Source organism: Hydra viridissima, unplaced genomic scaffold (assembly GCF_058129835.1).
Source record: "Hydra viridissima isolate aposymbiotic clone 2 unplaced genomic scaffold, HvirCarnegie_v1 scaffold_8, whole genome shotgun sequence".
NCBI classification, from domain to species: Eukaryota; Metazoa; Cnidaria; class Hydrozoa; order Anthoathecata; family Hydridae; genus Hydra; species Hydra viridissima.
Genome location: NW_028324307.1, coordinates 11,804,613 through 11,823,423, shown reverse-complemented (window position 1 = coordinate 11,823,423; position 18,811 = coordinate 11,804,613). Strand labels below are relative to the sequence as shown.

At 28.5% G+C, this 18,811-nt stretch overlaps 2 protein-coding genes and 2 long non-coding RNA genes across 10 annotated transcripts; 2 read left to right on the top strand and 2 right to left on the bottom strand.

Moving 5' to 3' along the window:
• The first annotated feature begins 775 nt into the window (after positions 1–775).
• Positions 776–2,335, top strand: LOC149885123 (uncharacterized). Its single transcript, XR_016455028.1, has 2 exons — positions 776–1,063; positions 1,151–2,335. It is a non-coding gene; the product is annotated as an uncharacterized LOC149885123 (long non-coding RNA).
• A 914-nt stretch (positions 2,336–3,249) lies between these two features.
• On the top strand, positions 3,250–9,976 carry LOC145198124 (orexin receptor type 2-like). 4 transcript variants are annotated; one of them, XM_090096076.1, is made up of 2 exons: positions 3,250–3,404; positions 8,570–9,976. In XM_090096076.1, the coding sequence occupies exon 2, from the start codon at positions 8,583–8,585 to the stop codon at positions 9,729–9,731; it is 1,149 nt and encodes a 382-aa protein (XP_089952202.1). In that variant the 5' UTR covers positions 3,250–3,404; positions 8,570–8,582; the 3' UTR covers positions 9,732–9,976. The 4 variants fall into 4 exon arrangements, with proteins under 4 accessions (XP_089952202.1, XP_089952204.1, XP_089952205.1 ...); XM_090096078.1 differs by lacking the exon at positions 3,250–3,404 and adding an exon at positions 3,560–4,119; XM_090096079.1 differs by lacking the exon at positions 3,250–3,404 and adding an exon at positions 6,364–6,514.
• LOC149885122 (uncharacterized) lies at positions 4,112–5,185 on the bottom strand. 2 transcript variants are annotated; one of them, XR_016455030.1, is made up of 3 exons: positions 5,065–5,185; positions 4,843–4,902; positions 4,112–4,610 (listed from the first exon to the last, which is right to left on the bottom strand). It is a non-coding gene; the product is annotated as an uncharacterized LOC149885122 (long non-coding RNA). The 2 variants fall into 2 exon arrangements; XR_016455029.1 differs by having other exon boundaries at positions 5,054–5,171.
• On the bottom strand, positions 9,891–17,115 carry LOC149885121 (uncharacterized). 3 transcript variants are annotated; one of them, XM_090096080.1, is made up of 4 exons: positions 17,028–17,115; positions 14,595–14,728; positions 13,999–14,032; positions 10,008–10,152 (listed from the first exon to the last, which is right to left on the bottom strand). In XM_090096080.1, the coding sequence occupies exons 1-4, from the start codon at positions 17,045–17,047 to the stop codon at positions 10,008–10,010; spliced, it is 333 nt and encodes a 110-aa protein (XP_089952206.1). In that variant the 5' UTR covers positions 17,048–17,115. The 3 variants fall into 3 exon arrangements, 1 of the variants encoding a protein (XP_089952206.1); XR_016455027.1 differs by lacking the exons at positions 13,999–14,032; positions 17,028–17,115 and adding an exon at positions 14,922–15,237 and having other exon boundaries at positions 9,891–10,152; XR_016455026.1 differs by lacking the exons at positions 10,008–10,152; positions 17,028–17,115 and adding an exon at positions 14,922–16,109 and having other exon boundaries at positions 13,561–14,728.
• Between the last annotated feature and the right edge of the window lie 1,696 nt (positions 17,116–18,811).

Sequence of the window (18,811 nt, the reverse complement as noted above, 5' to 3'; positions counted from 1 at the left end):
TGATGTAAAATAATAAATAGTGATATAAAATCGGTGCAAACTTTACAAAGCATATTAGCCACCACATAAAAAGCTTTTTTCTGAAATTAAAGTCCGCCAAATGTCATTACTTAGGGATGCACGGCGGATAGGGCTGAACTGTCTCTCCATGATAGCGGATTTTGATGTCGAATGGTGATGTCCCTTATTCTTCATCGATACTTTACCGTACCTATTCAATATTCTTCTGCGAACGAGCTTAGCGTAGAATTCCAGTTCTAGGAAGGTCCTGGATGGTACCATTCTGTAGAAAATGCTGAAAACATGCCAATATTGCTAGTTATGACGATGGGTTTTTTCGCTTTAGTGCTCTTTGAGTGATATCAATGGAGCTCCGATGTTCAAAGTAAAATTAAATAAGTACTACATATGTATCTATGTTTAAGCAGAGTAAATATCAGTGTAAAACGTCAAATATTGGTTTAGGTTGATATTTATGTATGTACATACATACATACATACATACATACATATATACATACACACATACATACATTCACACATACATACATACATACATACATACATACATACATACATACATACATACATACATGCATACATGCATACATACATACATGCATACATACATACATATATACATAATATATATATATATATATATATATATATATATATATATATATATATATATATATATATATATATATATATATATATATATATATGTATGTATATATATATATATATATATATATATATATATGTATGTATGTATGTATGTATGTATGTATGTATGTATGTATGTATGTATGTATGTATGTATGTATGTATGTATGTATGTATGTATGTATGTATGTATGTATGTATATATATATATATATATATTGTATATATATACATATATAAACAAATATACATATATGTTAATGTATTATACATATGTATTACGTTTTGATTTTAGTAAAGGATGTTAAATGCATTTACAATACTACTTAAATAGAAAGTAATCTGGTTGATGTAGAATTACTTAGGCAATCCTTTTCTGAATATGTAGCTTAAGGTAAAAAAGTTCAATAATTTTTAAGCTTTAAATTTTTCTGAAATCTTTTATAAAGACAGCCTATATTATAATGTTGTTAAATTACAGAACTTACAAAGAACAAAATGGCTAAAGAAAATGTTTCAAAAAATCACCAGTTCATACTGCCATCAATATTGGAACTCCTAATAAAGACAGATAATTAATTTGCACCAAATATAATCCAGATTGAGAACCAGAGACTGTATTGAAGGAAATATATATACTTTATAAATAAACAATTTACATATGAAAATAGACGAATATTATGCTACAAAAGTTTAGAATTACTTAAAGATGACCAAATATTTGTGATGTATATTATTGAAAATACTTCTTCCATAATTCAAGGAGTTGTAAAGAGCAGAAGATCAATTTTTTATGACTCATTTTAAGAATAGCTATATGCTCATGACAGAATTTTTATTAGATATTAAAGTTATTTACTCTTGATAAAAAATATTTCTCCGAATGTGTTGAGTCTGGAGCATGGTCTGGAGTAAAAAGATTTTTTATTTTGGCAAATGCTGGGAATCTTATCAAGAAATCTTTGATTGAAGTCTTAAATTTGCAGGATGTAAAAAATCATGTTAGTAAAGAAGTGACAGTGCTAACAAATTCATGTTATATGCTTACAAAATCCTTGATCTAATTTGAATTGGGATGAGATCAATTCATCTGGAAAAAATGAACTTCTTATCAGTTTTGAGTGTTTAATGCATTCTTAGTATATTCAAAAGATAACTGTTTTGGAATGCAAAAAATTGGCAATACTAGCCAAATCATTATAGCATTCAAAGAGTCATTTAAACATTCAATTAGTTATTTAAAGGATTCCTACGGTAATACTTTGAATAACGAGAAAAATAAGCTAATAAAAATTGTGTTTTTGTTACGCAAATTGGACAGGTAGCTATCTACTTAAGAATGGGTACATCATAAATATTAAATCATGAAGACTATTTTAAAAGGTTTATTACAGCAGCTCTTGTAATGCATAAAGTTAGTAATGCATAAAGTTTTAGAAAAGTGCTTGAAATAACTAAAATATCTGAAAAGCTATTCGAATTACAAATGATTATCTGTTAAATCATGATACCTGAGACTATTCTTACAATAAGTGCTTGCAAAGATTTTTTTTTTGTTGCAACTTCATCAGATATAAACTCAATAAGAGTTTGATTGTTTTAATTTTATAAAAATCTGTTATTTGTTTATAATTTTATTACAAAATCTCATTCTTTATTAATCTTATGGGAATTTGTTTTTTCTTGTTTTTGTTTTTCTTGTTTTTGTTTTTCTTGCTGTTTTAATTGATAAATTTATAAAAAAGCTTCAAATGATTGATTCATCATAAAACGAACATTTAAAATCAACCAAAGAAAATGAATTTTAAGAAACCACTCATTTTATGGGCAAATTCCTAATTTTAAAATTATGTAATGTTCATTCCTCTTTTTTGCAAATGAAATATTTACTTTTGGTATTCTTGTTAAGTATCATTTAATATATATATATTTTTAATCATAAATATTCATAGAATTGTCGTTTGTTTGCCACAACAATGTTTAGAAACTTCTTAATATTTGAACAATTCCTTTGTTATGTTGTATGGTGAGTTTTGAATAAAATGTTCCGCGACGGAATGGTTGCTTGCTCCGCGACCGTATGGTTGCTAAGCGGTCAAGGAGCTATTTTTTTCTTTTGTATTTTGAAAGAAGTTTTGCTTTAAGTGCAGCCTGTTGGTAATTTCGAAAAACTTCGCTTTTTTGATTATGCTATATATAATACAATTTATTTTAAATATCTCAAAACACTTTTTAGGGGGAGCTTACGTTTTTGTATCAACCCACCAAAAAGTTTCACACTTCTTTCCTTCAGAATTTTTTGATTTCTCGCAGTTTCATTGAAAGAATTTGTGACGATTTTATAAACAAGAGTCTGTTACAAGTTTTTCCATTTCTTTTTCACATTCTAATTTCATGTTAACTTTTCGAAATCTTCGCTCCATGAAAAATTACAAACAACAAAAAATTAAATTAAATTTAAAAACCGTTTTTGTTGCTGAGTTATTATATTATATTATAGTTATTATATATTATATTATATGCATTATTAATTTATTTCTATTAATTTAACTTCATTAATAATTAGTAAAATGAAAAAGAAAAAGTTAAATTTTTTTCAAATTAAATCTCACTCTTTTATAAAAAAATTTGATGTTACAAGAATGGAGGCTGACAACTACTTGATGTGTCATCAATTTATTTTAATTCGGAAAATTTATTTTGGAACGTAAATGGGCAGAAGAGCATTAGCAAAAGTAAATTTTTCATTTTAGTTTCACTTAAAATTGCTATTATAATGTATCTTGCAATGGCCACATGCCTACGCTCAAGTGATCTTATTTAAATCGCCAATACAAGGCAAAACTACGAGCCTTCTTTAGTTATTAAGCAAAAGAAATTTTATTTGTTTAAAGGAACAATATTCTATACCTTATACTTTGTCAAATTACTCGTAGTTTTACATGAAGTATGTTAGTTTATAGATTATAACACGTTCATATAAATATTGAAAATTTTAAATAAGGATCTATAAAAACGTTTTAACGTAAGTTTTTACAGATTCTTATTTAGAATAATTTAAGTGTAGGTTTTCGTCAGATCTGTTACCATATTTCAAATACCAGTATGAGTTTGTGCACGATAACAACTTTTGAAGTTTGAGTATAAGTTTGTGCACGATAACAACTTTTGAAGTTTTAGTATAAGTTTGTACTCGGTAAACTCCAATAATAATGATAATTTAATGTTTGTAAATAATGCGAGACTAAGCTCAAAAAACATTAAGAATTTCTTTTTAAGTTAACCGTTGCGTGACTCGCTAAAAGATGAAAAACTTAACGAAGATTATTATTATTTCTTTGTAATAACATTAAAAAAAAAAAAAAAAAAAATGCAAGCAAAAGTCGAAGTGACTTTAAGGAATTTCTTTATTCCATCTTTTACTGATAATTTTCTTCTGAGGTGATAACGGTACGTTAAATAACTTTTTTATTATTTTTTTTTTATTTATTACTAATGTTTATTATACTATCTATTTTTATTGCTATCTATATGTTACATGTTATTCGTTTTTTCAGTTATTCAAGTCCTAAACCAATTCTTTTAGTTTACAGGCGTTTTGATCTTTTACCCCTCAGATTAAGTCAGTATGAAGTCTTTAAACCTTTACGTCGATTTAATTTTAATTGTAAAAGCTGAGTAAAAAGATGATCTCGCCTATGACTTAGACTATATTTTCCTAAAGAGCCAGCCGTTTTAAACTTCAAACCATTTGTCTAAAAAAATATTTCAAGTTTGTAACATGTTAAAATATAAACAAACAAATATTAATTAGGAAAATTGGACCTTAGGTTGTTTTAATTGCTTGCGGAGAATGTTTTTTTTTAAGTACCGTTTTCGCACATTTACAAAATTTATTACCGAAAATATTTACGAGCAAGTGAGGTGCACAAAACCGCTACCTAAAGGTCAAAACATTATAATATAAATACCATAAAAAACGATCAAAATCAGTATATTAGTAACAATAATAACAACAACGATTAACCAATAAAAATAGTTAAAAATTGAATATCTATGGAGAACGAAACCATTGTATAGCATTAATTAACAATAACATTTATTATTTAATGTTTCTCTGTTTTTTCTGTTTCTTTATTTGTTAAATCTTCAAATAGAATATTTACACTTTACCTCTCACCAAATGTATCAAAAAAACTATGATGTCAACGAATTCCCTCCGAAATTCTCGTCCTAAAAACAACGGAGAATTGTTTTATCAAATATTTGAATGATTATTTTTTTTAAAAAAATTTTGTTTTCTTAAACGTGGTTGGGCATACCCTCACCTCACTGTTACGAACCTGGACTGCAAGTTTGCACACTCAATAGTAAAGATACTCACTAAATTCTTACCACAATCAAATTTTGTTTTTAAAATACGAATTGAGCAGGATTGACGACGAATATTGATTTTAACATTTTATGACAATAACTTTAGGTGCGTAAAAAGTTTAAGATTTGACGAAATATTGGGACATTATAAAAAATTGTCGATTGATGTTTATTTTGTCACAAGATATTTATTCCGTTAAAATAACAAAACTTCTTTCAAAAGAGATAAGCGGAATGGCTTTTTAAAAAAAAGTTTAAACGCCTAATATACAAAACCTTTTCCCGAATTTTTTCAAAATGCGTCTGCTGTAAAATTAAATACAATAATATTCTATTAAAAGAGTTTTTGAAATTTATACGAACACTCTGAAGGCTACTTTATAGTCTGTTCAGGATTCATATTCTAGGTCTAAGCACACGTACATCACACGTACATCATAAATCGTGCAACCAATTTAATTATTGTTGTTAAATTTAACCAATTTAATTAAAAATTTTATACGAATTTAATTCTAAATTTTCCTTAGTAAAAAAATAGTAACAGTGAAGTTTTATGTAGATTTTTATATTGCAATATATTATACATCATATATAGGTCATCTACATAGTGATTGTTTATCATATAAATCTTCTGTAATTATGTGAGTAGTTAGTTTATCATTTAGGTCTTCTTCAGTTAAATAAACCACAACGATTCACCGACAATTTATTGATGATTAACAGGCAATACGTCTTATCCTACCATTAAAACTTTTTAACCGGAGACCATCAAAGCTATTTCAAATTCGTAAAAATTTATAATTATCATAAAAATTTATAGTAATTATAACTATTAATGTAGGCTAGATAAATAGAGAATCAAATTTTTACAAACTTTTGCATACATAGCTTTTTTTTTTGTTTTATGGATTACGAGGTCAGATAAAACCAAAAACTGTTTCCGTTTTCGTAAATAAGAATTCGTAAAAAGAGCCCTTCGAATTTAAACTTACTTAAAATTGAAGAACTTCACTTTTCTTTTCAATTTTTTTTATTGCAATATTTTAAAATTTTATTTCTAACTCATGATAGATACAATTTCTTTTAAATTGTTAAATTGCGTTTTTTATATTGATATATTTCTTTCTTTTAAAGATGCAGTGCTCAGGTTTCCAATATTTTCTGACAATTTTTATTAATCATGACTCACTTTATTAAGAAACTCATTTAAAATACATTTTTTAAGATAATTTCTTGTATATCTTCCAGTTGCAATAATCTTTGTTAGCCGGATTTTTGCTAAAAATCATTTTTTCCAAATTGTCGGTATGACAAATAATTTTGTTTATTTGCAACATCAAAAGACAGAATCACAAATTTATGTCTTACTAGGAAATAGTGTCACTTCTGAAATTATAAATTACAATTTATGAACAGTCAACTGGCTGCTTTTAAAACATGATCTGCTTTTGGTAAATTTCATACGCCACTCGTAAGTTTATCATTTTTAAATTTATCTTGCATTTTTAAAGTGATTTTGCAAATTTTTTAACGCATTGAAAACTTTGTTTTGTATGTTTCGAGTTTTTAATAAAAAGAAAAAATGAAGATAAATGTTTTATAAATAATTAAATTAACAGGAGGAGTTTCGTTCGAATATTCTGCAAATGATTTTTTTATATTGTTGTGTCTTTTGTGCCATTTTCTCTTTTAGTTCATTTGTTTCACTTTATTGACTGCTGCCTTTATAAATTATTAGGTAACATTAATGATTAAGGAAATGGCGCGCTATGGGTAAAATTAATGGCAAAAGAAAACTACTCCATGTTAATAATTGATCGTACGGCGCGATAAACTGACTGTTGAAAATGGGGCTATTGAATGTTTTGTCTTGGTGTAAAATGCAGCCTTTTTTTTCTTTTGAACAAATGGAAATCTTTGCCATGTCTCCAAAATTTCAAATATTTTCAATTCATCTATTTACATCATTTTGGGTTCACATATTTAAAAAAGATTAGGCCTTAATAAACCTTTCAGTCTACTAAGTCTTTCTTTTCGTCTACCGTCTCTACTTTATGATGATATTTTCGTTAAGGTTTTGAAGCGCCAATATGAGGCGGTTCATTTTTTGGTTCTTTATGGTTCAGGTTTGTGTAAAACTTTGATGCATGCATAGGAATTTGCCTAAGAATGCTTATTTATATGTAAGAACTTAGTGATCTTTAATGTGGAACTGTGGGCGTGGTTTCTTTTGCGCATGCGTCTTTAAAAAAATTAAAAATAAAACTGCAAAGGTTTTCGTAATCCAAAAACAAACATGAATGCGTAAATATAAGGTCGGTATTGAATTGATTCAATCAAATGGAAGAATGCAACACATTTTTGCTAGAAGGAGAATAAAATATTTATTTTCGGTGTGTATACCGTCCACCTTCTTCTACAAACTTTTGTAAACAAGATTAAACAAGAATAACATTAAACAACATTAAACAAGAATAAACTCTTATTTAGCTGAAGTGTTAAGGGTACGCACTAGCGTTGCGTTACGTCACACGCATCCCTTAATGCAACAAATAATTTCTTTTCCATCGGAAAAAAGAAATGAAAAGAAAAAATGAAAATGAAATTTTAAAAGAAAAAAGAAAAAAGAAAAATTTAAAATAAAAAATTCATTTGGTCATCTTTTTTGGATCATCTCTTTTAAATTATCTTTTCCCCTAAACAATCAGGGTAACTGTTCTGTGGTTCTGTTCTGTAATATAACACTAAAAAAATGCAATATGTTTAATACTGCATTAGATATAAAGTAAATTATAAACCAAAATGAGGTGATTTATTTACGGACTTACTTTGCAATAGAGTATTCAGCGTAACTACGCAAACGCAGGTAACAACAATGGTCAAGCAACGATTTGATGCGTAAAACCGCTTTCTGAATATTATGAATATTGTGTTTAAAATTCACAAAAACCATTACATGCATCTCAACCTCTAGGATAAAGACTACAACCATATGCGTTATAGTTTGTAGGAGAATAAATAGTTCTTAAAGTATCATTTTTGATTGATTTTGGAGTTTTCAAAAATTGTTTTACATCATTTTTGGCGCGACATTAATTATTTTGAATATTAATGGTAAGCTGTGTAAAATAATTAACAAATAATTGATTTCTTTAACACTTAACAGCTTTTTAGATTTCTTGCTCTAAAAATAAAAACAAAAAATGTTTGTAATAATTTAAAAATATATAGTTATAACAAAAAAGGAAAATCATTAGATGTCAAAAAGGGTATGCTTTTACTATTTTCAAAAATTCTCTTTCACAATTGTCCAAAGTTTTTTCTTAGTTTAAAAAAAAAAAAGACTTTTTAACGTCATGTTAACTATAGATGGTAACCTCGTGGATGTTCAATTTACGACATTTAAAATGTCGACCTTTTTTGTTAATTTTTGTTGTTTTTTTATAAAGAAAAATGATGGTCTTTAAAAATCAAATACAAACATTTCAGCTTAACTATAACTTTCTTTATCTTGTTTTTTTTTTAGGTGTAAAATAATAATGTCTGTAAATACAACTGCGCAAACTGCGTCTGAAGAAGATTGGATTGATTTAACATTTACCATCACTCGATACATTATTCTTATTCTAAGCATTTTGGGAAATACCCTTTTAGTTGTAGCATTGATTAAAATTCGACGGTACAAGAAGTTTGTTGACAAACTCATCATAAACTTATGCGCTATTAATATTTTGCTAGTGACAGTATCAATCCCAGCAGACCTTATAACAAGGGTTTCTCAAAACCGTTATCCGTTTGGAGAAGTTGGATGTAAAATCTTAACACCTACTTCAACATATGCTGTAAACACAGGCGTATTCACTTTATTAGTTATAGCTTTTGAACGTTGGAAAGTAGTTGCCCAACCCTTTAGCTTAATAAGCGATGGTTTAAGATCGGTTCTAATTATATTGACTATTCATGTTTGTGGCCTAGGAACTATTATACCGTATATGGTTACTTTGCATCGGAAGAGTGAAGGCTGCGATGAAACCTGGTCTAAGGACTCAGGTCGCATATATACGGTGGCTTTATTTGCGATGCAATATGCTATACCTGTACCAATTATGCTGGCATTTTATGTCAAAGCGTGGATAATCATCCAAAGAAGAAACTTAGCTGTTACAAAACCTATGACTCCTTTCCTTGCGAGCTGCGAGCATAGCGAAAACATGGAGACATCTCGAAAAACGTTTTCTGTCAGTCACGATGTTCATCCTTCAAAAAGTTCAGAGAAAACTCCACCACTATTACCATTGGTAACAACGCAAAGAAATTTACGTCGTTCAAGTGAGATAATTATGAACTATATTTTTCCTAACGCGCTGATTGAACCCAGTACACTCCAACATAGAGCTTTTCAACGACGATTTCGCCAAAGTCGCGATCTGTTGCGAACTTTTACGGTGGTAGTGATGGTATTTGTCATATTTATGCTTCCAAATCAAATTTATTGGATGACATACTCTTTCAGTCAAACCGTACAAAACAAAGTTGTTTATAATATAGTTTATATACTAACTTACGCAAACTGCGTTTTTAATCCTTGGATATACGGCGGTTTGAACGAAAGGTTTAGAAAAGATTTTAAACGTGTATTCCTTCGGATATCATCGGTATTTCGAGGAAGTCATAATTCGTATACATGAAACTCTACAGTATTTTTTAAATTTATTTTTCAAATTTTGATTAGCATAGAATCCACCACGTACACTGTCTGTGAAATGACAACCCGCGGTTTGATGCAAACAATAAACCTTTAAAACTTTTTTCTTTTCGCTCGTAATTATTTATAAAACTTGACAATATTTTTTTATTTTATTTTCGAATTTCTGAACTCGATCTATATTGTATATTAATAAAAAAGAGAAAACTTGACGAAATTTTTAACAAATTATTTGCTTAATAAAAAAGACTTCCCCCGGTTAATCAAGTTTAGACAAAGCAAGAACGAATGCGTGGGGCGTATCTAAATAAATCTCTAAGCTTTTCATGTGAGAAAATGTCAATATATTTAATACTTCTTTGAAAAGAAATTGCTGTTTGAACCATGCTCCAGCATCAACGTATCTAAAACCAAAACCGAAACTTAATTATTTTAAATTATGTGACAAGAGTCTTTTAATAGCAATGCAACTTGTCCTCACATTGTCAGTCCGTAAAATGTTCATTAAGTAAAGTTTTAAAGGTAAAACTATGGACGAAAATCACGGTTAAAGTACAAATAACACGATATACTTTAAAAAAAATTGTAAAAAACACGGTACCATATTCTTAAAAGCATATTTTGATAACATAAAGATGTTATTAAGAATATGGTACTGTTATTAAGAATATGGTACCAATAATCTATCAATTATCTTTTATTTATCTATCTATCTATCTATCTGTCTGTCTGTCTATCTATCTATCTATCTATCTATCTATCTATCTATCTATCTATCTATCTATCTATCTATCTATCTATCTATCTATCTATCTTTCTATCTATCTATATATATATATATATATAGATATTTTGATAACATAAAATATATTATTAAGAATATGGTAATGTTATTAAGAATATATATATATATATATATATATATATATATATATATATATATATATATATATATATATATATATATATATATAGATAGATAGATAGATAGATAGACACACACACACACACTAATAAGTAGTTATATTAGTTATATCTACTAGTAACCAGTTTCTAGCGTTTGCATAGACTTTTTAACTGAGACAAAGAATTGGATGGGACTACCAGAATCTATTCAGCTCTGTTTACTGATGTAATAGACTTGCTTCATAGAATCATGAGCCATGTTGCATTTTCATGTGTTTGCTTGTATAAACCTTTAAATTTATCCAGTTTTTTTGGATTTGTTGTCAAAAAAAGAGCATTTTTACACTTTTAAAATTAGAGCATTTTTTATTATGATTTGTTTTTGAATAAGAAGAAATTCTTTTGCATAATGCATTACTTTAACTTTTCTTTGATATTATTTATTGAATTAGTTCTATGATTGCAAAAGAGTAGTTACAAATGAAGTCAATAAAAATAGAACTCATTTTTTGTCTTAAATTTTTTTTTTTAATTTTCTCGAATGAATAATTTGAAAGTGAAAATATGACACGCATCTCTCTAAATAAACTCACCTCATTAACTCATTTTCAAAGAAAATAGAGATCATTCAAAGCATTCTTCGAGTTAGCTTTTTTTAGCTTAGGCTTTCTTTTATATAGTTTTTCCTTTACTTTTTAATTTAGTTCATAAAAGCAAAAAACCTTTTGATTGAGTAAAAGTTAAAGTTGCATAAAGCAAGAATATGAAATCATATGACCCTCCTTGGATTGGTAAGAAAAATCAGGATTATATTTTACATTTTAGCTAAGGTTTTTACTGTATAGTAAATCTTATTCTAGAACTCATCAAGTTTTTTGTCGTGGGTATTGCATATGTATTGAAATTACAAGTTGATAACTTGAAATAAACGATGCACAATAAACAATCGCAATTAAACCACATGATTGTAAAACTTACCAAAAGGAACCAACAAAATGTAATCATTTTTATAAATTATTAAAACTTAAATTCTTGATTCAATTTCTGGCACTTAGAAACATTTTCAAAACAATCAATTACGTAACCAAAGCAAAATTTCAATTATGTAAATGTATTTATATATATTTATATTCATCTATCCATCCAAAAATAAGCACATAATCTATAGTTCTATTCACAACCCATGCATGGGCGGATCAAGGAGTTTTTTCACCTGGTGAAAAATGGTTTAAAATTTTTTATTTTTAGGAGATAAACACAACTGTCCATAATTATTTTAAATTTCTTTGAACATGCTAAACTGTTACATTTCTTTTACTTTTAATATTGTTATTCTATTATTTTTATATTTAATACTATAATTATGTTGATACAAACATTGAATTGATTATCAAAAAAAAAAAAAAATCCAATAAAGTCATAGGGTTAATAACGTATGCTTTCGTTTTGTACCAAATGGGTGTTTACGCTTTCTTTTCTTAAACTAACTCTTCAAACAAACATTGATAAATCTTGTAATATCAAGACCAACATTTATGTTAAGATCATAGATGCTAAGAAAAACTTAACTATTCTTTCGTATTACATTTCAAAAAGTTTAGTTTGTTTGTAGTTTTGCCAGAGTGAAATTTGGTAATAATTGTAATTTTTTTATTTTTATTAAAGCTGATATTTTAAAACAGAAAATGGGAAAAAAATGTAAAACTTCTACTTTAACAAAAATATTATAAAAAAGGAGGAAACTGGAAGTGTGATCAATTGGAAACAAAGTCAGCGAATTACATTTGCTACTGAAGATAGTAAAACTGCTAGCACTAGTACAAGAATTATTTACTGCCTCAAAAATTACAAAGGATATAAATAGTTCTTGAGAAGATCCAATATCTGTGATAAAAATGAACAGGGGTTTTGATGGAAACTTGGCTTGGAAGTTCAATAGTCTCAGAAAAACCACTTCCTCGGTCCCAAAATAAGAAAAGAAGACTACGTTAGGCAAAACACCATGGGCTGTTAATGACTGGAAGCGTGTTCTTTTTACCAAGGAGTATAAGTTTTATTCGAAGAGAGAAAAACTTATTTAAATAAAAATTGATGAAAGAATAATGAAATAGTGAGTGGTGCCATCTGTAAAACATAGTGGAGGTAGTAACATGGTGGGGTTGTTTAGATAATAAAAGTACCGGTGATTTTGCTAAAATAGTACATCAAAAAATTTTGGCACTCTTTTAGGAAATTGAATAACTTTTCAAGTTATTATCATTTTCTAAAAATGACAAATGCTCAAAAGAAAGTGACATAAAAGACACTTCAAAATTTAAAAATGTGACGATTATGTAAAGCGGTTGTTGCAGCTAGCTTCATAGATAAGAGCAAGGTATAAATTAAATAAACAGTTTCCTATAAGGGTAATTGATGTTAATAGAGCATATATTTCAAGCAATTTTCTTTTTTAATTTCCCTCACGTTTGTAACCATTGTTAACTTTTAAAAGTAGTGTCATTCGAATAACTACAAACGGTAGTAAATACAATAGTTCAAAAATAAGATAAGAAGGCACAAGTTTTATACTTCAATGCTGCATTTACCTGCAAAAGCTATAGAGAATGGAACAAAATTAATAGGCTGACAAGGTAAAAAGCAAGGTAAAAAATTTTTCTTGAAAGTTTTTTTATATAAATAAAAGTTTCGTGTTAAGATAAAATATAACAAGAAGAGATAAGAAATTATAAATAGATAATAAAGTAAAAAGTTTTAACTTATAAGAAACCTTTTTCTCCTAAAAGTTCGAACCTTTTAAATCAAAAAAAAAGCCTTTGCGGTCGTTTTAGTAAATACAGCTGAAATATAAGTAAAAATTAATATTTTTGATATTGTGTTATTTTAATATTGTTTTGAAAACAATGCTCTTTTTTTTTTTTTTTTTTTGTGTGTGTTTACCTGGCAACTCTAAAAATGTAAATAAATGACATCACTTGTAGCGCCATTACTACTCAAGTTGAGTCAGTTTTTTCCAATGATATATTATATATACATTGGAAAAAATATATTATAATATATCATTGGTTTTTTCCGTTAAAAAGTAAACAAACAAGTGGCCGTTTGACCACTGTTTATTTATGCTTGAAAAAAGTTGAAATTAAAATATTTCAAAAATTTTAAGTTCAAATAAAAAATGGCCACTTCAGCACATCTAGAAATCTGAGATTTTGGATTATTTTGCTTTTCCCAAAAGCGGCAAAATGTAAAATTTGCAAAGTTTTATTAAAAACTCCTGGCTTAAAAACAAGTACCGCTACAAGATACTTAAAAACGAAACATAAAATTGAAGTTCTAAAATGTAATACCTTGGCCTCTGAAGCTTTAAAACACGCCGTGATCCTAAAATACCAAAAATTGGAAACATCTTTAGCTCTGGGCCTGAAACTTTACCTCGTGTTTTGAGCAGATCGTGAAAGACTATCGGCATTTCGTGCTCAAGGATATGTTATCCCAAAAACTTATCAAATTGTTCGTGATTTAGTGATGGAATACTTTGAAAAAGTCAAAAAACATGTAATTCATTGAAAAAAGTAATTCTTACTAATGGCAAATTTAGCTTTACTTCTGATGAGTTAAAACAGGAGACGCAATATTTTGAATATTCATTATAATGAAGGATTTCAATCTCTGGGAATGTTAAGGGAGCATGGCACATTGCCTGCATTGAAAGTCATTGAACTAATTACTAAGAAACTTGATTCAATTAGTTTAAATTTAGACAAAGATATTTTTGCCTCTGTTACAGATGGAACCAGTCTGATGAAAAAAATTAGCTATGACACTAAACCTAAACATCAAATGTCTTACAATCATGCTATTAATCTGCGCAATCAATGTGCTTTTCAAAAAAAACTAACACTACTTTATTAAACAATAATTTTGTCAATAAAGCTAGTAATACCATTGAAGCTGTTAATTATGATGACAATGATGATGGCAGCAAGGAAGAAGATAAAAATCCAATCGATTTTGTCCAGAATGTTCAAGTATCTCCTGAAGTTTTGGTACCATAGTTGACAACTGAATTTCAAGAACCTGTGGCAAAAATTTGAAAATTAGTACAAATATTTTTAGATCACCTGTAAGAAATGATGACAATCTTCAGCTAAATATTGTTAAAAAATTTGGAAAAGAAAAAGCTTTGATTTGTGAATCAAGAACAAACTAGAGCAGCACAACTGCCATATTAAAAATTTTTTTGGAAGTTCAAAAAGAAAAAAAAAATTACTTTGATTAGCAAAATGATGATTTTCCTCTTTCTAAGGATAAACTTGATAAAGTTAATAACCATTGTGTTGCCCTAAAGCCACTTAAACTAGCTATTGAAGCACTTTCCAACTGAGATGCTGATTTATTATCTTTTGAAGTTGTATTTCAACTTATCAGAAAAAAGTTGAATGAAGCAAACACACCAATTAGTCAGCTTTTAAAACAGTAATTTGAAAAATGAATTTTTGAAAGGTGAAATATTAATTTAATACATCTAATGAAATATTTGTTAAACCCACATATTTTAAATCAAGATCATCAGTTTGGCAATACAATAAAAAGAAACATTATAGCAAATTTTTGCCACCAATCTTATTCAAAGATTATTCCAGCCTAGTGAGGAAGACTATGATATTGATAAAGAAGTAAATAATGGTGATATGTTTGATGATATCAGAAATAATAACAATGAATTGAATTCAGCTCAAATACTGAAGTATTTTGTTAAAATATCTGATTTTCAAATGGCGATTGACCAAGTTGAAACTGGATCTAAACTCATTATAAAAGAAATGGTTCTTTTTGAAGCTAGAAAATTAAGCCGCAAAAGTTTAGCTCGTTGAAATCTTGTCAAAATCTTAAAACTATTCCGCCAACATCTTTAGAAGCTGAAAAGGCTTTCTCTAACCTTGGATTATTTCCAACAAAAATAAGAAGCTTGTTGCAGGATGATACATTAGATGCATTAACTTTCAATTTTTAAACAATTAGGAAATTGTGTGGTATTATTTGTTCTCAAATGAAAAGGTTTAAAATGTAAAATAAATAAATAAACAGTTTTTTACTTAACTTCTACCCTTTTATTTCACATTTTTAAGCTAAAAAAAAAAAAGATGAAAAAAGTTTGAAAATAGTTGCATGTTCAAGTTCAAAAGTTTAAAAATAGAGCATGTTCAAGTTCAAACTTTTTTAAAAAAGTTCGATTTGCAGCCTTAGTCAGAATTTGTATCAGGTCGTCAAGGATGAATTTTGTTGAAAAAATTGGTTGATAACTTGCAAAACAAAAAAGGAATTATTTTGTCATATTGTCAATAGATTTTTGCCATTTAAGTAGTTGGTTGTTTAGGCCAGTATAAAACCCTAGTAGACAAAAGTGAATTCCTGAAAAGCCTTTTTTAAAGCTTTGTCGAGTTAAAATATTTTCCTTATAAAATGTTTTCCGAATCGCGGAGCTGTCACTCAGTGGGGGCTGGAACTGGTGAGTATGGAGGATGATGAAGAAGTTCCAAATCCTGTAGATTTGTCACAATCACTTGTACAGTGTGTGGTCTAGCGTACTTACACAGTAAGGCAGAAGTCAAACTGTTGACCAAGGCTGTTTTCTTTAAGTTTTTGCATCATTTTGTCCAATTAGTTGCAGTTCATTCTACTGTTATTGATAAGCCTTGTTTCATGAATTTATACTGAAAAATATATCACTCCTGCGCTAGACCATCAAATACTCACCATCAGTTTAACAAGGATGAATCATCAAAACACATGGTGTTTTGATGATTCATTCTTGTCAAACAAATGTACTGAACCTTGAAAAAACTCAAAAATAGATCAATTTGTAACGAGAGAACAGCATCAAGCTAACTCCGTGAAACTCACTTATTCAATATTTTTTTTCTTTTTATCGAAATGAGCTAAATAAGTTGGCATTATTTGTTTGCTAACAACAAGTTTCAATGATAATTCGTAGGTACTTTAAGATAAGTCAGACCATGGACCTATAAGAGATGGACGTGCAACCTATTGTTTTTTTTGCCAACCATGCTCGTTGCACATTATTATAAATCTTTTGTTTTAAACAATAGAAATTAAATTATAATAAAGTCTGTCGGATTCGTCAAAAGTTTTTGGTCTAGTCTAACCAGTCACATCAACTTCCTTTCAGTTATCAAAGATAACAGCAATAGAACCAAGTTTTAAGCTTACTTTTATATGGCTAGACATTCTTAATATTTTAAGAAATAACGCTGATGAGGATATAGAAATTGAGATCATTTACTTAACTACTTTGGTACATGTATAACTAGAGATATAATAGATAATACAAAGTATCAACTAGTTTTGTAGCTACCTTGAGCATATTGGTTTCATGTCCAGGGAACCTCTCTATCTATTATATTGCTGTAGACTTCTAGTTTATGAATATTATAGAATATTCCACTTTTATGTTTAACAACAGAAATATAGACAGTTAAGGATAAATAACTTAAAATGAATGTAAAGAAAAAAATAATTTGTCACAGCTTTAAAGAATTTAGCAAAGCCGATTTATGTCAAACCACAAGAATAACTAAGTATTAACATAACATGATTTATCAGCTATATATAAACTAATTTCTATTTGACAAAAACAAATGGGTTATTATGTGTCTTTTATGACAAATAAAACAATATAAAGAGACTTGTATTCAGTCACTTCACCCGTTTCAATGTTGGTTATTCTCACAGTGATGGGATTTTTTTTAACTAAACGAAGCCATTCCCATTTTGGATCAGCTGGTTTTTCTTCTTTTATTTCACGTATTTTCTTTTCTTTTGCTCTTCCTAAAATCTCATCTTTACTGACCAAATTATTTTCAACAGCAAGCATCATCAACGTCATTAAATCGTTTGCTGTTTTATTAACGCCGTTTTCATTCAGCAAGTTTTTCAAATACGATGTTGCATTCCTCATTTTATTAAGGGAAGAAAATTTTTTTAAGTCAATTCAATTTTTTTTTCTGAAAAGACATCTTAATAAACAGCAGTCATGGAAGTTCCGTCTGAAACAAATTTAAGCAATTTATCAGAAATAACCACTGCAAAAATAACGGTATTTGCAATAGTCGCTGTTCGAAATTTAAGGTTTACTACCAATTCAGCTGTTTCCGACGCTACTCTTTCTTTTTGCTTGCTGATATCAACAAAGAACAAGGGATACAATTTTATATACTCAAACAAGGTCAACTCTGATTGACAAACAAGTTCATTGGTGCCGTAATATTTTTCATCAAAAGAGAACGCATCTGCATAAGCCATGACCACTTTCTTTTCTCCAAAATTCAAGTCGTAATTGTAATTTGGATACTTTATTCCGTTAACAGTCCCGTAAAAATTGCTAACATCACAATGTGATTCTTCCAAGCGACCAGGTAAATTCTGTTTGCCCAGCAGGAATAAGCTGTCTTTCACATTTGTTTGATTTATAAGCCACTTGAATGGGAATCTTTTTAGCCATTAAATTCATGAAATCAGTCTTCCTAGAAACATCTAATTCAACGCGAGGCATATAAAGTCTAAATTTTTTAAGACCAATCATTCCTGCACTAACGCTCTCCGCTCTGTAAATCGCATCATCGCATTCTTTCTTTGTAAAGGTGATGGTGTGTCTGAACCCATAAACAACTTTGTCATAGGTATCGCAAAATCCAAAAATATGCTTCAACGGAATTTTAAACGAAAAAGCTCCAACGGATGTAGTGTCTGCAAACAAATGGTCTCGTCTAACTTTAAATCCTGAATTTTCAACAAGATTTGATGCGTCCATAAACCACATTTGCTTCAATCCATCGGTAATCTGAAATCCGTAAGGATATTTTAGCATTCCGAGAATGGTGGTGGCTTGACCTGGATGAATAACTCTTTCCACTTGCTCTCCCGATAAATCATAAGTCACATCGTTAAACAAATTCATCAAAGCATTATTCACCAAGGCGATCTTGTCTGTAGCTTCGTAAATTGTTCCATCACTCTTTTTCAACACTCCTTCAATGAGAATGTAAGCCTATGATGACACTGTTTGAATCGATTGACAGTCAATCTCAAACGTAATTGTTCCTGAAGAATTTAAATCAAGATTGGTTAGAAGATACTCAA